General features: G+C 46.5%; 1 protein-coding gene across 1 annotated transcript; it reads left to right on the forward strand.

Annotated features, from left to right (window-relative positions):
* The first annotated feature begins 4,501 nt into the window (after positions 1–4,501).
* Arl2 (ADP ribosylation factor-like 2) lies at positions 4,502–18,291 on the forward strand. Its single transcript, XM_077691015.1, has 5 exons — positions 4,502–4,886; positions 8,593–8,703; positions 11,821–11,983; positions 13,379–13,459; positions 17,549–18,291. Exons 1-5 carry the CDS (start codon positions 4,822–4,824, stop codon positions 17,684–17,686), a joined length of 558 nt encoding a protein of 185 aa, XP_077547141.1. The 5' UTR covers positions 4,502–4,821; the 3' UTR covers positions 17,687–18,291.
* Positions 18,292–19,319: the final 1,028 nt, after the last annotated feature.

The raw sequence follows: 19,319 nt of genomic DNA on the forward strand, positions 1-19,319 counted from the left end.
TTTCAAAAAAGGAAATTTATCACCTTAATAACAATGCTACGTAGTGGGCAGAGGGACATATGATGAGCGTTGATTGCGAACCTCCTTATTGGCTGACACAGTGTATACATGTGAACCTTCATTGGATAAAAATTCAACTGTAGCCACAGGTGTGTTTTGTACTCCTTCCCTAATGCGTCCTTGTCTCCGTGACTGAAACCCCCTTTTGAAGAGGCCATGAAGACAAAATACACGTTTGGTTCATTTACAAGACAGCTTTCTCCCAATAACACCAATTTAATCACAAACTTTCAGCAACTAAGCACGGTACTAAGGAAAAGCGATAAACAGTGGCACCTCACCACCACTTAGCCGGATGAAATCATGGGATCTTTGTACAGTCAAACCCGGCTATAACGAACCCGGATAGAGCGAATTATGCTATATATCGAACAAAAATAATTCAGTTACGGAAATACATGGGAAACATATTCCTTATAACAAAGTTCACATCCGATATATCGAACTGGGCGCGCCTACAATGGCCGCCGAAATGCATGGTCTCGGAGCGGTGATTGAGATGTGGATTGGCCGCGACCACGGAGCAAGAGCCGCGACTAAGACATTGCGCCTCGCACGGAGCGACGTGACGCCCAATACTTTCCGTAACTGTTTCCGATGCGCGGGACACGCGACGGAACCCGCCCAGTCAGCGAGTCCGGACCAAGACAGCAGCATCGGTGAACGGTGGGAAGAGCTCGCCAACGTTCCCGGTGATGTCGCGAGTGAAATCCGTCCGACGCTTATAATAAAGCGCTTTCGGCAGTCAATGTGCTCCGCCAATGCTTCTTATATTTTTGAGGACGCGGACTCGAACTGGTGCAAACAATGTTTCGTGTAGAGAATGCTATGCTAGTTGAAGCCGCCAAAACGAAAGTGAAAACAAAAATCACCGTTTTTTTTTTTTTTTTTTGCAACGTGGGCAGTTAAGGCGGAAAGGAGCTTTATTACTTCCAATAAATGGATTATTTTGGTATGGTAATGGCTACTGTACTGTGTTCGTTTCTGCATACGCGGATGGCGGAGTTGGGGAAGGGGCGGGGGGGCTCTCGCGGATTGCGAACTCGTAACAATTAGCTCGTTATAGGCGGGTTCGGCTATATCGAACTAATCGCGGTGCATATTGCGGTTCACTATAAACGGGTTTGACTGTACGATTGGTGGCCAGCGACACAAAAGCATCCCAAGAAACATCACTGTCATCAAGGCCATCAGAAGCTCGTTATCTCCACCATCCTTCACTTAATAAAGTTTCTATCATCTATCTGTGCAATTGTAGTGGAGCCTCTTTGGTTGTATTGCTTGAATGCTAACATGCAGTGACCAAATTGACAACTATGTTTTCAGTGTTCCCTCTATTGCATCACTGCTGACATTGTGCAGAGAGAAATTTGAATTTTTCAACATTTCGTAAGTTTCTCAGTTAAGAAAAACCTCTTTTGTGGCTGAAATGGAGCTGAGTGGCTTACTAAAGATTACTTTTATCAAATTGAACGAGGTTGTGTTTTGTTTTCATGGCTCCATTGAGAAAAAGGAATAACTTCCCTCCTGTGTGCCCTACTGCGTAAACTCATGTTGAGAGTGAAGACGTATAATAAATACAAGTTGATGCTTTTCCCGTTTGGGAAAATCTAGGTTGTGGCATGAGAACCAAAGAACCACCGTGTAAATACCATTGGGAGTGCGGCATGCATGGTATAAACAGGCGATTAATTATTATTTGCTAGTGGCGCTGGTCCAAAAAATTAGCTTGTTCATATTGTTACGACGATAAAAGAGGGAACACAATGTATTTACCCTATTATCAGTATTTACTGTAGTTACCTGTCGGTGTTGTGAGTGATGACGACGAATACGAGGGACGTTTTTGGGCTCTCGAACGAAAACGAAGGTCCTGTCAGAATCCGGCCTGCGTTGCTGTCTACAGTAAATACTGAAATAGGGTGAATACATTGTGTTCCCTCTTTTATTCTCGCAACAATATGAACTATGCCTCGAATCCAGGATTTTATGCCGTCCACACACTTGGAAAAATGCATTGGGGGAAAGCCATCCTACAAAGGCCAATCGCCACACTAAGCCCATATTGCCGCTTGCATCGGAGTGAAAAACTCTCCCTTAAAAAGTGAGGGAAAGAGCCAACAAAAAATACCCATGCAAGTCGCTGCTCACATCGGAGCTGAGTCACTGTGAATGTATGTCGCAGAGAGTGACGTATAAGGCAACCAAGCATGCAACGTTGAAAAACGAGCATCCTGGTGTGCATGCTATCAATAAAGTGGTCACCACCAAAGTTGCATGCCATTCAAAACATGATCTGGACCTCAAGCTTGTACGTATTGCAATGCATTTGGAATGTATGAGTTATTAATAGGCACCATTATCAAGATCTGTAAATTCAAAATAAACATGTATGCATTCCTTAGGCATGACTGTGGTAAAGCCCAAGACAAATATGTCACTTCTACACTTTGTGCTGAGAGAGAGAGAGAGAGAGAAAACATCTTTATTTGTCCTGCAAACGCGACGCGGCCTCAGGTCGTGTCAGCCGGCCACTCGGCTTCCGTCACCTACTCATGTGACACCTACTCATGGGTGGGGGTGACACTTTCGGGCGTTGAAGCTCGAGGGCGTCTGACACTTGCTGGACAGCCATGTGTTGTATGACGTAGTATTTGCACGCCGCCGCACTGACAAGGTACGGCGGGAACGTCTCTGCTGCACTGGCCTCGCTCGGGTGTCTTCTGCAGTCCCACAGGATGTGGGCCGCCGTGGCCCTGTCCTTCTTGCACATCACACACACATCACTGGGGTACACCTCCGGGCATATGTGTTTAGCTATCACTGGAGTCATCAGAGCACGTGTTTGCAGCTGCCTAAACACCACTGCTTCGCGTCGCGTCAGCTTAGGGTGGGGTGGGGGTAGCGTCCGGCGGTTAGTCCGGTACCACTCCAGGGTGTCCTTGTAGGTGGTGAGTGGCACCACCTCGTCGTCTTCCTCCGCCGCAAGTTGGGGGCTCGGGCTCGCGCCGCGGCCGGTGAACGCGCGCGCCGCCCAGTCCGCCTCCTCGTTGCGGTTCTCGCCCGTGCTCAACGGGCCGGCGTGCGCCGGGAACCACTTAATAGTCACCGCTACTCTGTGCTGAAAAACTTTGCCGGTCATCCACTTTCACAGGGCCGGAATGGCGAGTTAATTTTTTTATAATGCCCTGTGGCAAATTGAAAGTAAAAAAAGAATCTCTCAACACCGTGTACAAGTAAACACACAATCGCAAATCCCAAATAATACTTCATTTTTGAAGATGCAAGGAAAGTTGTACTCGGGTAAGATAAAAAGCCAAAGTAAGGTGCACCAACGCACAGTGCTGTTGCACTAATCCGTTTATTGTACTTGCAGAAACTACTCAATTAACTATTATTCTGCAGAGTTGTGTGTGAGAAGTCACTTGAAAATACTTTCCAAAATGAAATTTCTTTGCCGTCTTCAAACCAACTTCATACATGCAAGCATGCGTGGTCACCTTCCTTGCAGATATGAAAAATGCACTTGTCACTTTGGGGGATTGAACCTAGACACCACAAATTCAGGTGCGGCGGGGCTGCTGCAATGTGCAGTGTACTCTAGCATCAATCATTATTGATCAATCATTATTATCAATCAATAATCAATCATTATTTCATGCAGATTGTCCATTAGCGCTACCAACACTTGCCAAGTTCAATACACGCACCTATCTCGATTTCCACGCTCAAGCTAACGGCTCAAATTGATCCTGTGACTTTGAGGATTCCTGGCACATCACAGCAACAACGATAATCAAAGATGGTATGGTATAAGCAAGCAATGGACTAGACCACATAAACGTGTATACCGGCGCGTTTTCAGTCGTTCACTGACAGGAAGAAGGCCCGGCAACATTAACGGATTAATAAAAAAATAGAGAGTTCGAGAGATTGAGAACGTTAGGTGAATTCAGCGTGACTCCGCTGGTGGGGCGCATTTCCCAGTTTGAAGAAGAAATTTCCCCCAGAACACGGGCTAACCTCTGCAGGTGCTTGGCATGGAGCCCTCCGCTTCATTGTAGCACACGCTTTATTCAGCGACTTCAGAGTAGTCACAGCTATTGACCTAACACACAGAGGCTGTTAAGACAAAAGACATTACCACAATACATGAGAAGGTCGGGTATTTGATAAAATAGCGCGACGAAAAGCGGTCACACCATGGTCTACACTTTGCCTTTGCCGCGCTCTCCATAAGTCGATAATGATGATGATGGCAATTCGTAGCTGCCTTATATGACAACGCTGCATATTCACTTCGCCATCTCAATTGATAAAAATAAACCAATTTATTGTACACCCAAGCAGTGTGATTTTGACACAATGCAATTTTTTTGCTTTTTTTTACAACATTTATTTTTATTATCATCAACAACGTCGGCCAGTTGACGTTTTGGTCTTTTGGTTTTGTGTGCTTCCCCGCAAAGTTTGTGCTTGTCTGAGACTCTGAGACGTCTTTTTCACACAAGTTCTGGAGCGGGACATTTGCAAACTATCGTGTTCAAAGCAATCAACCAGTGTCAATAGTTTAATTCCACCTGGAGCCGTTATATTGAATAGCGTAGATAGTAGCCGTGCAACTGCAGAACTTCACCTACGGTGTGGACCAGCACCGTGTGGCTACCCGCCGCTTTTTCGTGTGTGGGTTGTGAAGTGTGCCTGTGAATTTTAGGCGGAAGCGTAATTGTTCGGCGAACCTGATTTGCATCCTCGTCAGCTATGGGACTCCGCACCATCCTGAAAAAGATGAAGCGCAAGGAGAAGGAGGTCCGCATTCTCATCCTGTATCCTTCATGTGGTACCGCCCACGTCTCCGTTTTGTGGGACGTCAACTTGTCGTCTCACGATTAGCTGCCGTTGTTTATAAATCTTCGGCAGTCCGCGAGCCTTCCGGGCCAGTCCCCTCGGGTAGAAGATGCATCAAAGTTAATGAGGAAAGCGAGTGTATCGTGGCTGCGAGTTCGACTGTCCAAGTCTAGATTGGTGCCGCAATGTTGCCGTTTGCCCTGACCATCGCCTCCTCTAAAAAATACAGGAGGTGATGCCCTGACACACGACGTGAAACCAGGCTGTCGGTGGTTGTGACGTTCCTGTTTAAAATAAGGTGTGGTTTTCCCAATGGAATTTTGCGGCTATATTTTTGCAGGAGTCGATTCAAGCGGTTAAAGGTCCTGTAGAAACACCGGCAGTTGCGGGTCTACATTGCAGGGGTCCTTGAACATCTTGAAAGAGTAGCAAGTTACAAAAGGCTCTAGTGTGGCTGTTTGCCTCTCATGACTGTGTCGGTTTGGGGGTTGGAAAGTCCGGCCTGATTCGTGGCCGTGCTTCGTGGGGTCGCTCAACCTTTTAGCTAGGATCGTGTCGTAATTGGCAGGTCGGTATCACCGGCTAGCTTGCTCAACTCCCAAACACTGCGCAAGAAACTGCAACGAACCCTTCAGTTGTGGCCATGTGAGGGGCAGGTTGGCTTGACATGATATTCTCAAGCAAGGCTGGAGAAGTTGTGTTCTCAAATCTTTCGAAGCATGCAGGCATGTGCACAATAAGGCTGACGACTTCTAGCACAACTTGTGAAATGCAAGCATATTCAACATTGCCTACAACGCTCCTTTGCAAGCGCCGTTTTATGCAAGCTTTAAATAGAGCCACAGCCTTTTTCTGAAAAAGCGGGTATGCTCTGTTCATACAGGCCACTATGACGCAACAAGCGGGCTTTTCATCTTTAAAGATAGAGTGTAGAGTGGTCAGGTTGAGAACACCGTCTCTTTAATTTAGGTAATGAGGGCCATAGGTAGTGAGCACAATTATGCATCGTTTTGTCAAGGAACAAACATTGTTAAGTAAATAGTGTGGTGTTTAGAGCTGTTTCTCCTGTAGGCAGAGTACATCAGAGCAGGCACCTTTGAGACCCTGCCACTGTTCGTGCTTGAGATGCCAGAGGCTTGTGGCACGGTTGCGCACAATAATTAACGCGTATAGTATTTATTCTCCCTGGCTATGCCAAACCAACTAAACCAGGCTCCCCAGAGCCGAAGGCTTGTTACAAATGATGAGGAGGGGGACGAGGGGCATTCCTCACGATTGTCATCATTGGGAGATGTTCAATTCCAGTAAAATACGCAGTATTTTGATTCAGAGAGGTGGGGGACCCCCCCCTAAGGATAAGATGCGGGGTTGGGGGTGAGGGGACATGTAAAGGCATTAAAAGTAAACCCATAAGCAAATCAGAAATAATTTCAAAACAAAAAATGGGAATGCATGGGGACTTACATTTTTTTTTTCCAGGGGCATTAAAAAATGGCTGTTCGTTGGGTTATGAGGAGACGTCAAAATCACATAAATTTTAGGGGTGCGTCACTTGCGACAGAAAAATAGTTATCAGTAGTCCTTATTGGATAATAGGTAGAATAAGTGATTGCCCTCTTTTTTGCCCCCTCCTCCCTGCCCCCCTCCTTAACCAAAAATTTAGCAGAGAACAGCAGCCCCTTCGGCCCTGCCTTGCGTACGCCACTGTTCACTTCTCACCTCGATTTAACGGCTGCTCATGTGCACGTGGTCCTGCTTCACTTACTTCCACAACATGGGGCTGAAAGCCAGGATCGAACCAGGAATGAGGGGCAGGGAAACATGAGGCTTTTAGGAAACTCATCAAGTCCGCTCAGAAGAACTTCACTCAACCAAAGCGGGTAGACAAATATGGAACATATGCTAAAGTTTGGGAAATCGTCAAAGACCCATGGGGACAAATGAGTGCACTAATGAATGGGGCCCAAGAAAAAAAGATGTGGGGCACTTGCCTCTCTGAGATGCTGCTCCAGCCCCCCCGCCCCTACCACCCCACGGCATGGATAATTTGTTAGATGCCAACGGCCGACCATGAAAAAGCCCTGACCGGCTGACTGGTTTTTCAGGTAGCAAGCCAGTTGCTGGTCCGTTAACGGGCATTCATTGGCCGTTCTTATTATTATTTTTTTTTTTGGCCATCGTGCCGTGATTAATTTTTTTTTTTGGCCGTTTTATCAGCATCAATTTAGAAACTACTTATTAGGTACGTTGTTGGGCCAGTTGGTCGATCATACCTAAAGGGATGTATAGCGCAAAAAAGGATGACGGACTGAAAGGATGAACACGGACAAAGCGCTAGCTACGACGATAATTATGTCTCGGCAAGCTGTGAAAATACGTCAGTGAAAATTCCTTTGTTGTTTTGCATTGTTAATGTAGCGCATAGTATTGCGCGTGTATGTAATGTGAATATTAAATACATGATGTCATATGCATTGCATACTTAACGTTCGTTTGGTGGATTCAGATGCAAAGAAGAGCTTTTAGTGGACGAAGTATGTGCGGTTACTTTTTAGTGCAGCACTTTCACAGCAATAACCAAAATCTCAGTCACTTTCAGTACAAACGTTATGTTAATTTCTTTGAAAACGGTACAATAGATTACATTGCTTGACAGTACAACATAGCATCTTTTTTTCAACACAAATTCTACTTTCTGTATACCACCCCCTTCCCAGAAGGGCCCCTTTATGTCTTCTTTTTCTGGGGGGGGGGGGAGGTGGCAACCCTAGATCTTGGGGATTAGGCAAGAACCTGATAACTTTGGCATCGCTGCCTCCTGCGTGCCATACACCCGTGGTATGCTAGATCTTGACTCGGGTTTTGTTGTGCCTGCAGTTAACTTGGTCCATGTCCTGCCGAGCAGTTGCATAGTGGGTGGCAGGGTGCATTACCATAACACCCGCTGTGGTGACACAGTTGCTCTGTTTGAAGCTTTTCATTTTAGACCAAGCTGCGGGCTTTCTCGAAGAGTGTCACCGCATGTAACGTATCATCCAGGTTAAGGAACCTCAAGTGGCTGAAATGAATTCCAAACATTGCACTTTGAACAAAAGATAAAAATCTTTCAACAAAGTGGAAATTTGGTTTGGTTGGCGCAATGATTTGCCCCGTTGTCGCTCTTTTATCTCACCCGTGCAGTTTCCCACAACTTGAAACTTCTCCATTACATTAGCGGAAGAACACCAGTCAAGCTTCCGAGCTAGCTCATCATACACTCATTATGTACTAATGCTTAATAAGTGTTACACTCAATTCTGTGAAGTTGATGAAGCTTGTAAAAGGAGTGAAGGTGTTACTTATTCACAGAAGCAGAAAGAACGGCTCACTTGCTGTCGTCACGGAAGAGAATTTTCTGTCCACTGTATAAGAAACAACTCAGCAGCAGCAAGTTGACCACTCCACCAGCTTTCTGTAGTTTATAAAAGACAGCTGGAAGTTCTCAGAAAATTTTGTTCAACCAAAATGTTGCGGTCCACTCACAATGCCCGCATTTTGTTGTTCGTTGGAGAAAAATCTCTTGTGGTCAAGTTGAGAGGTACGCCAAGCTGTACCAGCACTGTGTGGGTGTTGGTAAGGGCAGTTTAAAGACAGGCAGGGTTTGTCAGGGGTGAAGCGTACGTTCCCTTAACCCGAGCACTGCAGGGGTCTGGACAATGCAGGCAAGACAACACTGCTCAAGCGACTGAACGGGGAGGACACTTCCGGGGTCTCTCCCACCCTGGGCTTCGACATCAAGACCCTCGAGCATCGGGGGTAAGCGGCCGCTTAGGATCACCAACCTTTGGGGCCAGAACTGGAAGTGGCAGATCATTGCTTCCATCTCGAGTGGTGCAGCTAGTACTGTTGAAGGCATGCAATGGGTGTTTGAAACAGCCTTTGGTCTGCCAACCAGGGTTTTGACTTTGTCTGTGTGAAGCCTCTTCTCATCTAGGCTCATCTAGGTGATAGTGTGCATTGTTGTGGAAACCGGAACAGGCCTTGCTAGATTAATGAAAGGTCCTAGAGGCTTCATATTTTCATACAAGGGAAGTTGTATGCCCGTGGAAGAAATGGGTTCCCAGCAATGCATTGGGGGTTTTTGTAAGCTGGCTTCCCACATTGTGTGGTGCAGTGAAGCCTGCTTGTGTGTGCAGTATATGTATTATGTATTAATTATATGTGCAGTAAAACGACAGCGCTGTGAAGACAAAATTTAACCTTGTTTACTGGCATCATGATTGCAAGGACAAAGCAGTTCTTTTAATCTAGGAAGCTCAAATTTTGTCTTCATGGTCTCTTTGATAATAAGGACACAGGTACTGCAAAGCGTTCAATCAGCGAATGGTCAGGGAGTGGCCTAGCAATGCGCAACTTGGCGCAGGAAATGTAATTTCTCACTATATTTTGTGGTAAGTGCAGCCAAACGGTGTGTTGTTTTTTGTTTTCCCCTTTTTTTTTCCAATGTGAGGGGCTATCCGACTTCGCTCTAATCCAGTAATGTGATTTGTGCACACAGCTCGACAACAGGAAACTCCTGCTACATTTCAACTACTCTGTGCCAGACCTTGCTTTTTGAGATCTTTACAAAAAACTGACTAAACATGCAGCACTTTGAAATTGAGAGTGCCATCGCTCATCATGGCAGCTCACATTGCATGTTGAGCATACAGGGAGGAAAGCATGTTGGAAAAGGTAGTACACAAAAAATTGGCGCAGCTTTCTGTAGTGGTGCAAGGCTGGAGGAACAGCAGAGCTGGCGGCCTTTTCCCTTTGTCAGAGACTTGGCTGTTGCACGTCACATGAATTTCTGAACCTCGCGCTGAAAGGTCTCCATGGCTGGCAGGCCGGGATCGCTTTGTTCACAGCCTTTCACATCTCTCCCAAAGTGGATCGCATTAGCACGTGCTAGAACTGGCGGCGACTGGCTTTGCAAACTCTGCGTCTGTGCTCCCCACTTCAGGCGCGAACGCGCGTGAACTGGCGGGGAGAAGAGCACGCGAGAGAGATCACGCCACGAACGCCGGGCAGAGTGCTCCCGAAGGGCGAGTTTGACGATGCTGGGCACTCCCCACGAGATGCACTTTTTCTTGGTATTTCTTTAGCTGAATGCAAAATGGACCAAGCTCATGCTTTAACAGCTCTGCCTAAAAAGAAAAAAAAGAAACAGCTACAAAAAGGATGAGCAGTGGTCATGTCTTGTGCCTCTTTTTTCTAACAGGTCCATTCATGCCGCCCCACGAAAATGCAGCATTTGGATATAGATGCTACATCCCTAATGGTTTCTGTGCGCTGGGCACCTTTTATTACAAACCCTCTTCAATGCACTGACTTCAACCTTTGAACGCTAATAGCACTAGCTTGCAAGGTTGAAAAGTAGGTGACTCCGAAAACAGGAAATGGGCGATTTGGTACAGGAACCTATTTCTTTATTTTTTTTCTTTCCTGTTCTTGAATGGGTTTTGATGGATGGTATAGAATGTGTGCAGCTACGTGGCCGTGGCATGCATACCGGTGTGAGTGCACAAATTAACCCACCTCTCCGCAAACAAAATCTCAGATTTACAAAGCCTTGTGTTTCTGAATCTCATGTCAGTGTAATTGTGTACATTATATGAATCATGGGTTTATCTTTTTGCTACGATTGTGTTTTACAATTCTTCATTTTGAACAAAAGCAAACAAGAAAGCTCTCACTTGTTTTGTAGGAGTTTGGCAGCCGGACCGGATTGTTTATTTTGTATTTATCAACTGATCTGCGTACAGAACGTGCCAGATTTCTTACATCTGTGATGTGATGGAGTAGGTGATGCGAGTGTAGCAAACACTGTTTTATGTGCGAAAGCAGACACACCAATACAGAAAAGAATTTCGCAACCAGGCTGTGTTCTTTCCAACTGTGAAACAGGCTTGAAAAGGATATTTTTTTTTTTTTCGATCTCATGGGCTGTTTTCTTTCCTTTATGTGTCTTTGTAGTCTCTCTGCACAGGTCCCTCATAATTGCTCATCGCAAAAATTGTCCATCAAGAACAGCATTGCGCAAGCATTCTCAAGATGCGAGTCTCCTCCACACGCCAACCCAGCCCACCCGTCTGGCCCATGTTCTGTAACAAAGCACCCTCAACTGAATAACCCCTGGCTTAGTTAGAATTAGGGAAGAAAAAAGTGATGGCAATGCGAGCCCAAACCCAGTTTCTTGACGTCAAGCCACTACAGAGTCTCACTTCCATTTCACCAATTCCCCTCTCCAAAAGGGCTTTTACTTTTATAAAAGGAGTCCCTCCTTCTTCTACACTGCACGCATGGCGTTTTCAAAAATGGTTTGCACGTTTTGGGCCTCTTGCAATTGCTCCAAATGCACGCAGTGTTTGCAGGAATCGTGTATTGTTCACAGTAGTTGTGGAAGGGAGGACTTCGTTAAAAGGAGCGCCAGGGCGAATTTCTTGAAGTGGCCACATTTCATAATTTAGTTGAGTTTTTTTTGTCCAGTTCTGTAGTGGGTGCTTACAGCCGCAATTCGTTCCCGCAGTTGGGAAGGGGAGACGACATAAAGCAGCCTTTGTGGCCATGTCATTTATGATCCCCTTCTAGTTCGCAGTATAGCAAAAATGCCTGCCTTGAGGTGCATGAAGTCATGTGCAAGTTCAGGGTGAGGGTAGGGCTGAGGTCTATGCTTCTTGTTGCTGTCATCAGTTTTCAAATATCAGAGAAAGAGGGAGTGGGGATACTGTGATGTCCATCACTCGGCGATGCCCAAGGTATGTTGTGTGTCCTGTGCTTTTTAATTGTCGTGAAGTCAGGGTAGTGGGTTGGATGTGTTTCTATGGCCGAGCAGACAAAATCTTGGGTGTTCCCTGTTGTCTTGGGAGCCTCAAGTGGTCCTTGGTTGTGCAGGTTCCGGCTGAACATGTGGGACGTGGGGGGCCAGAAATCCCTGCGTGCATACTGGCGAAACTACTTTGAGAGCACCGACGGCCTCATCTGGGTGGTGGACAGCGCGGACCGACGGCGCCTCACTGACTGCTACCACGAGCTTAGGACGCTGCTCTGTGAGGAGGTGAGAGATGCGGGGGGGGGAGGAGGGAGTGTCCTAACTGTCACTCCCCCTCTGGTGTATCTGGCTATAGTAATGTCTGGGCTACACGGAAACTGTCTATTGACTGCCCACTCACAAGTGCTCCATGTGCATTGACATTCCACCACAAGTCTTCAATCTGTACTATTTTCTGGAAATCATATAGACTGACTGCTCGCTCATCGAATTGCAATGCACGTTGTCACTTTCATCGCATTCTGTATGCTTGATTGGTTGCAGGCCACTTTGTGCAGTGGTGCATTCATCGAAGTGTTCTCCTGATGCGTGCACTGGTGCATGTTTGATTGCCAGCTATCGTGGCAGCATTTCTGATGTCGGTAACGAGGGGAGAGGCACCCCTGTAGCGGAAAAAGAAGAGGATGGTGTGTGGGAATTTTGTTATAATTGGCCCAGGAGTGCTAGCACTCACCACATTCATGCTTGCTTTGCTGTCAAGGTGGGGGAAAGGCAAGACACATGGTGATTAAAAAGCCATCGTCTAGTGTCAAGATGGGAAGCCTTGACATTCAGCAGCCTCTTATTCCATTAGCTCTAACCGAACTGGGAAAGGCTACTGGTTAGTTACATGTGGACATCTCTCCATGAGCTGTTTGCAGAAGCTACCTGGGCATTACAAACTGCAGAAAGTTTGCTATGGCCTGTCTGAACTGTATTGGGCAGTGACAGTGTGCATATCCAAAACCGCCAATGTAGCTGTGCTTTGTCAACCACAGACAGACAGATAGATAGGAAAACACAGTAGGCTTGATACGCCTATACAGCGCAAGGGATCAATGGAACAGGGAGGGGGGAAGTGCTTTGTCCTGTGTGGTATCCTTCTCTTGTACATTTCTGGGTAGCATAGGCATGCTGAACTCGTGTGTGGTTCCAGTCTCAATCAGGCTCTAGTTGATGTGGAAGCAAGGGAGTGATTCCAACCTGCCACCATGTGTACGCCCGTACCGGTCAGTGTGTGGAAACCAGCTGGAAATTGTGTACCCTGTTCAGCTTTACAAAAGTGGCATTAACAGTGACTTCCCAATTCTGCCTCTGAATTTTATGTCCAAAGGCTCGGTCACGTGTATAAATTGTGGAGAATGCCTTGGAGAACTTTACAAAAGTATTTAAAGTGACCCCCTTGTCTGTACGTGTGTATTACTATAATAATAAAGGCAAGCTACCGTGCAGCAAAGTTGATCGGTTACTGTACTGTTTCGTTTTCCTTGTTTGTGTGTCCTTGTTCACACTATCGTCTCAGCACTGCACCATCTGTAAACAAGCAAGCAGGTGAACAAATAAAAGCGGATTAAGTTGGGGGAAGCGTGGATTGTGCTGTGGAGTTGGCCTTACCGAGAATGTCTATGCATGTGTGTGCAGAAGCTGCTGGGGAGCAGCCTGCTGGTGCTGGCCAACAAGCAGGACCTTCCAGGAGCCCTGCCTCCCCAGGAGATTGGACAGGTGAGGAGGAGGCAGGTGGAGGAACAGTCACATGCACTCCCTCGCTTCTCTCGAACAGTGGGGTGAAATAGGCGGGGCCTTGGGCTGCTGGTATGCTTCGTATTTCACGTGATACGTCACTTGAAAAACTGGGGAAAAATCCTGTGCATGCACTATGTAGGTGCATGTATGGGTGCATATTGGCCAGGATCAATCAGTCAGTCAGTCAATCAATCAATCAATCAATCAATCAATCAATCAATCAATCAATCAATCAATCAATCAATCAATCAGTTGATAGCGCTATTCCAGTTTTTTTCTTTTTTTTGGCAGACGAAAAAAAAAAACTGGATGACAGGAAAAAAAGCAGTTATTAACTGCTGCCTGACGAGACTTGCCACCCCTATAGGTCAGCATTGGCAGCAACAACTGCAATTTCAGGAAAACAGTTCTCATTCTTTTGAGAAAACAAAAACAGCATGATTAAAAATACATACACAATCGAAACATTTGTTTACAACCAAACTGTACACATCAGAAGCATTTTTTCGTAGAACCATAACACTAAATACAAGGTATTTTCCTCATGAAAAGTTGACAATATTGTACAAAAAAATATATTTACTTTATGCTACAAATATATTGCGAAGTGCAGTGAATGACATGCGGGGTAACGTTTTCATACAATGGCATGTTGAAATAGGTTGGGAGAACGTGCGTTAGCATATTGTAACCATAATACATGACCCTCAAGGCATACAAGTGAAGTTGTACTGTTTTTGGCTTATCCCCCGTGCGGATATGCGAGCAGGGGTATGGAAGGGCTAGTATGAGTGTTCCTAGTGTTACCGGCACTGAAATTTACGAACAGAATGAACGCCCCCTTGACATCAAAGCAGTACAAAACCTGCTGCAGTTATAGCTGACAATCGTCGAACACTTACGGCCACAGGATTATAATTCTGCCTTAGAAGCAGTGGGCTTCAGCCGGATGCCCATTACTTCTGAAGTGGCAGAAGCAATTTTTTTTGTTCAGATCTGGTCGAGCCATGCATGTGCCCCGATAGCAGCAACACATACACTGATGGACACACGGCATCAGATGCCCACCTAGAAATAGTGCTGCCTACAATAAGCCACTCAGAGCTTTTGCTGTAGATGGCATCTGACGAACTGAGCCAAAACATGAAAAGAAGCAAGCTGAAAGGAGCTGTGACACTTATTGTGGTACCAAATTTGTATCTAAGCTATTAGCGACGTCTTCAACCAAATCAGTCATAAGTTGCACAATTTATAAACAGAGCACACAATTGAATGAACAGCTCAAAATTAGGGCTCGCCTGCGTTATGTCCAGGCTGGGCGTACTTTGTGAATAAAAAGAACACTCGCAGCTCGGTCAGCTCACAGGCCCTTGCCAATATTTGGAACAGATACTACTGCTAAGGCTGTGATAATTTTAGCGCATTATCTTCAATAGCTCAGCGTGCACATTCAGGCTTGTTAAGGTTGTCGCAAGGTTTCTGAAGGTCACTCGTTTTATTTTGCTGTCGAGTAAACTTTTCAGACAAAATTACTCCCACCTCCCCTCGCGGGAACCCCTGTGTAGATGCGACGCATAGGGGGTTCCGTTGTTAGGTTGACTCTCCCATCGCGTGAAACGGGCTGTGAACCCTCTGCCGCGGCTATGACGCAACGTGGCGTGGCTATGACGCAACACAATCCAACACAATCCACTTTAATCCAATCCAATCCAATCCAATGCCACTCGCGAGAGAGTGTTCGCTATCACAGAGGAGAGGGGGTGAGCGGCGGAGAGCACAGCTCGCGCGGTGAGGAGAATGGGGGAGGGGTGTGGACGGACAATGACGCCGTATGGAGGGACAAGGCGAGTGAATGAGATGCAGTCACATCTAAAAGACCAACACTCACACACACTTTGAACTTCCACCAGGCTAACCTCTGGAATGTGCAGGACAGGTTTTAAGCTTAGCCCACCACTTCACGCCCGTTTTGTAATTAGAGAGGTGCGTGCTTTTGAAAGGGCCATTTCTCTCACACTGTCTTTTTGTCTAGTGCTCCTTGTTCCTGGCAGTCTGAGTCTGTAGACTATTGTTAAGTGTGAATGCTCGCTTAGAGGGGTTGCACGGTGCAGTTCAACTTGAAATGAGACTGCCAAGTTCTCTCTAAAGGGTCTCTATGATCTGTCATTTTGTACTGTCTTGCTTTTCCTAAAGGATTTGTGCTCAAAACTACTCTACAGTGGCAAACTAGACCACCAATGCCCCCTTAAAGGAAACCTGCAACACTCTTTGAGCAGTGCAAGTAAACCTGCGCGACGTTTAGATTACACTGCCAGGAATACCTGAGCCAAATATTACACGTGTATGTGAAGCGGTGAGCGCGCAAGTCGCTGTGAAAGACGCGGAAAAACCGACTGCTTTCTCTTCAATTCTCCTCATTATGCACCCCGGGCATGGCCTAAACGATGTCATTGATGCCATGGCTGTCCTATTGGCTGTCGCTGGTCAACTTCGCGGCTTATTTTTCGCATTTCCTGTGACGATCCGCCGTCGTCGGCGCTGTGTACCAAGCTCTTCTATGCCTGAACCTGTACACACAGTTTTGGCGTTTGTGTTTTGAGTGTGCGTGGAGTTTGAGTGATGAACTCTATACTCCCCTTTTAACGAGACCACACGATAACAAACGTTTATTGCTTCAAAAACACCCTACCAGCGCGCCTGAGCCTGAGCGCGCACTTGCGAGCAGGCAGCCATGCCTGCTTTTTTGTGGCACCAGACCGGAAATAGACCCCTCGAAGTTGCGGAGAAAACGAGAAAACTCCCCGGCCTGTAATATATCGAAGGCCGCGAGCCGCCCCCCTCTCCAGGAGAGAGCGTGCAGCTTTCGTCACGTTGTCGGCGATCGAGTTGAGAGGGAACAATCATGTGCGATTTCACATCGCGCGTAGTTTCGGTGATTGTGAACGGGTTTTCATAATTCTTGCGGGAGGAGATTGCTGGGACAATAGACTTCTACCCAAAATACATTCCGAGTAGTCAATGGTAAGTGCTGCAGGGCCCCTTTAAAGGGACAGACAACCGATTTTTGTCGCGTTTATGTTCTCTAGCTCATATGAAAGCGAGTGTTTTATATAGCCCAGTAACCACAAGCAATTTCTAAACAAATTGGCGGAAATAATTTTAATTTGGCAGCAAACTTCCTGAAATCGGAAGGGTGGCGGTTTGTAGTGTCGAAACTTGACACTACAATATGTGTCCCTGTCGCGTGACCTGCAAACCTGGCAGCTACTGCAACTGCTGAAACGTTTATTTACGTATTGAAAACCTTTTAACACAAGTATTTAAACAAGGTATGTATTTCTAAACATTATTCTGAAAATTTTAAAGACACGCCGCCCGCCATCGCTGGGTTGCTCTCAGTGTGGCTAACTGAGCCACCATGCCCAGAATCAACGGCAGCGTTCAGTAAACAGACCCAGTGAAAGAGCTTTTACAATTCTGCCTTAGTCAGGGGCGTTTGTTCTGGCAAAATTTTTGATTTCAGTTTCCAAATACGCCAACAGCAGCTTAAAAAAAAAAAAAAACGTCGCGCCCGGGGAGAATCAAACTTCCCACCTCCACAACGTGAAGCCAGATTCTACCTGTCGTCTATCCCAGCAGATGGCGCATTCGTGCAAAATAGACCGTTGCATTAAAAAGACATAAAGGATGAGGAAATCCTGCGATTAAAACTTTTTTAGCGGGGGACAAGTTTTAAATGTCTTTTTTCATTTCGCATGCAGACAAAAGTATGTTGCCAAGCTACTCTATGTCATGATTGCCAGCATTATTTTTTGGAGGGACACATACGGCTCGTAGATCTAAAAATTTCGATTTAAAAAGTTTTAGGGCGTCATCAGCAAAACCGCTCCTCGTCAAAGTGCATTAAGTGATGCCCTTTCATTTGGGATAGAGAATATATACTCGACAAAAATCGGTTGTCTGTCCCTTTAAGACAGCCCCCTGCAGCCGTTGCACACCTTGTAGCCGGTATTTGTTGCCCACTGCTTCAAGGGGAGCATTCAAGACCACTGCTGCTTCTGTTCACAGGTGCTAGAGCTGTCGGAGATCAGCAGCCTGCACTGGAAGCTGGTGGGCTGTAGCGCCATCTCGGGCGTCAACGGCCTGCTGGACGGCATGGACTGGCTGCTGGACGACCTCTCCAGGAGACTGTTCCTCGTCGACTGAGGCTTGGAGGAGGGAACGTTCTCCTTGCCCCACCACCACGACCAGAGGAGGGTTGGCTGTCAGGGCCTCCCTCGGTGACGTTGTGACGTGTGTCGGAGAAGTGTCCACACTGGTTGTGAGACGTCCAATGATGGGGGTTGAATCCCCAAGTGGTGCTTTGCCTAAGAGCTGTTTAGAACAGCGAGTTTCCAGCTGCTGAAGCTCCCGCACCATCACTCTGAAAGTGGTGCCGTGTGTTACCTCGTCGGAAGTGTGATCAAAGGTGGTGTGCATTTCCCGGTGAACTCGCTGACCTCGCTGTGCTATCTTGGGCTGGACTGGTGTGAAAAGCTTCGATGGAATAGCAGGGTGTTTCACCCTTGCATCAATGTTGAGGTGGCAACTCGGAGCGTCGTGAGCGCCACATGTTCGCTCGCTTAATGAGGGAGGGGAGACTCGGGCTGCTAATGGCTTGTGGTATTGTGAGGGACTAACAAAACACAAAGTAATCGCAGCTGTGTGGATATTTGTAAATTGATGCAGCGCTAATGAGGTTTGCCACTCACTGATTTGCGGTGCACCTTTGTCACTTTGAAGCTTTTTTTTTAAATTTATTTAGGATATTCAAAAATATCGCATAATAAAATCTGCCTTGCATTTTCCATATTTGAGCATACCTTTCCTTTTTGCTCTCCCTTGGGGCTTCTCCATGCAGCTGCGGTTTCTGTTGCACAAGCTGCTGCTGCAGGGAACTCAAAGAGCGCCAGCTGGGCTCATTCTTCCTATGATGCAGTGGATCTTGCAAAAGGAAGAGAAGCTTTGAAGGTCTTAATTTGGCACCGGTTGCAAGAACAGGTGCCTTTGATCTTCAGTTGATGCTGTAGCAAACATCATTTCATTTTTGTGACTGCAGGTTTCCTCGCTCAATATAATCCAGTCGCCATACAATTTGATCCAGGTGCCAGCCAATTTAATCCAAGTGCCATCTAATTTAATGCAGGTGCCAGCAAATTTAATCCAAGTGCCATCTAATTTAATCCAGGTGCCAGCAAAGGTGCCAGCAATCCAGCTGTCAGAAGGTTGCTCACGAGTGTTTTGTGCAAAATTAGGCGCAGCTTTGCGCACCTTGTTGCACGTGGTGTGGTGAAAACGTCGATTTTCTTGCTCCAGTACGTGCAAAATATCTTAAGCGCACAGCCTAATGAACATTTACTAACACGCGCAGACCAGGAAAGCGGTCTTGTTTGATTGTTGGTGCCATGTGCTGATCGTCTGCGAGATCCTCAGAAGTGTTGTCTTCTCGCGTATTGTTACGCCAGCAGATTTGCCAGCGCTTGGTTACGCGACCAGACGATTCCTTCTGACGCAAGCAGACGGTATTATAATTTCGAAATAAGTTTCGAAAACACGGCAGAGGCATTCATTAATTGAAAATCAGAATGCAAAGGGCATTTGAATAATGTTTTGATCAAAGGAACTTCTGAAGGCATTGTTACGCGAGGAGTAGATGATGCTTCTGATGTGAGTTATCGCCAGCGCTCTCGCAGACGATCAGCTCTGAGCACACGGCACCAGCGGATCAAAAAAGACCGCTCTCTTGGTCTGCGCGTGTTAGTATATGTCCATTAAGCTGTGCGCATAAGACATTTTGCAC

The sequence above is a fragment of the Haemaphysalis longicornis genome, unplaced genomic scaffold (genome assembly GCF_048455015.1).
Source record: "Haemaphysalis longicornis isolate Haplotype H1 unplaced genomic scaffold, Haemaphysalis longicornis Haplotype H1 scaffold_10, whole genome shotgun sequence".
NCBI classification, from domain to species: Eukaryota; Metazoa; Arthropoda; class Arachnida; order Ixodida; family Ixodidae; genus Haemaphysalis; species Haemaphysalis longicornis.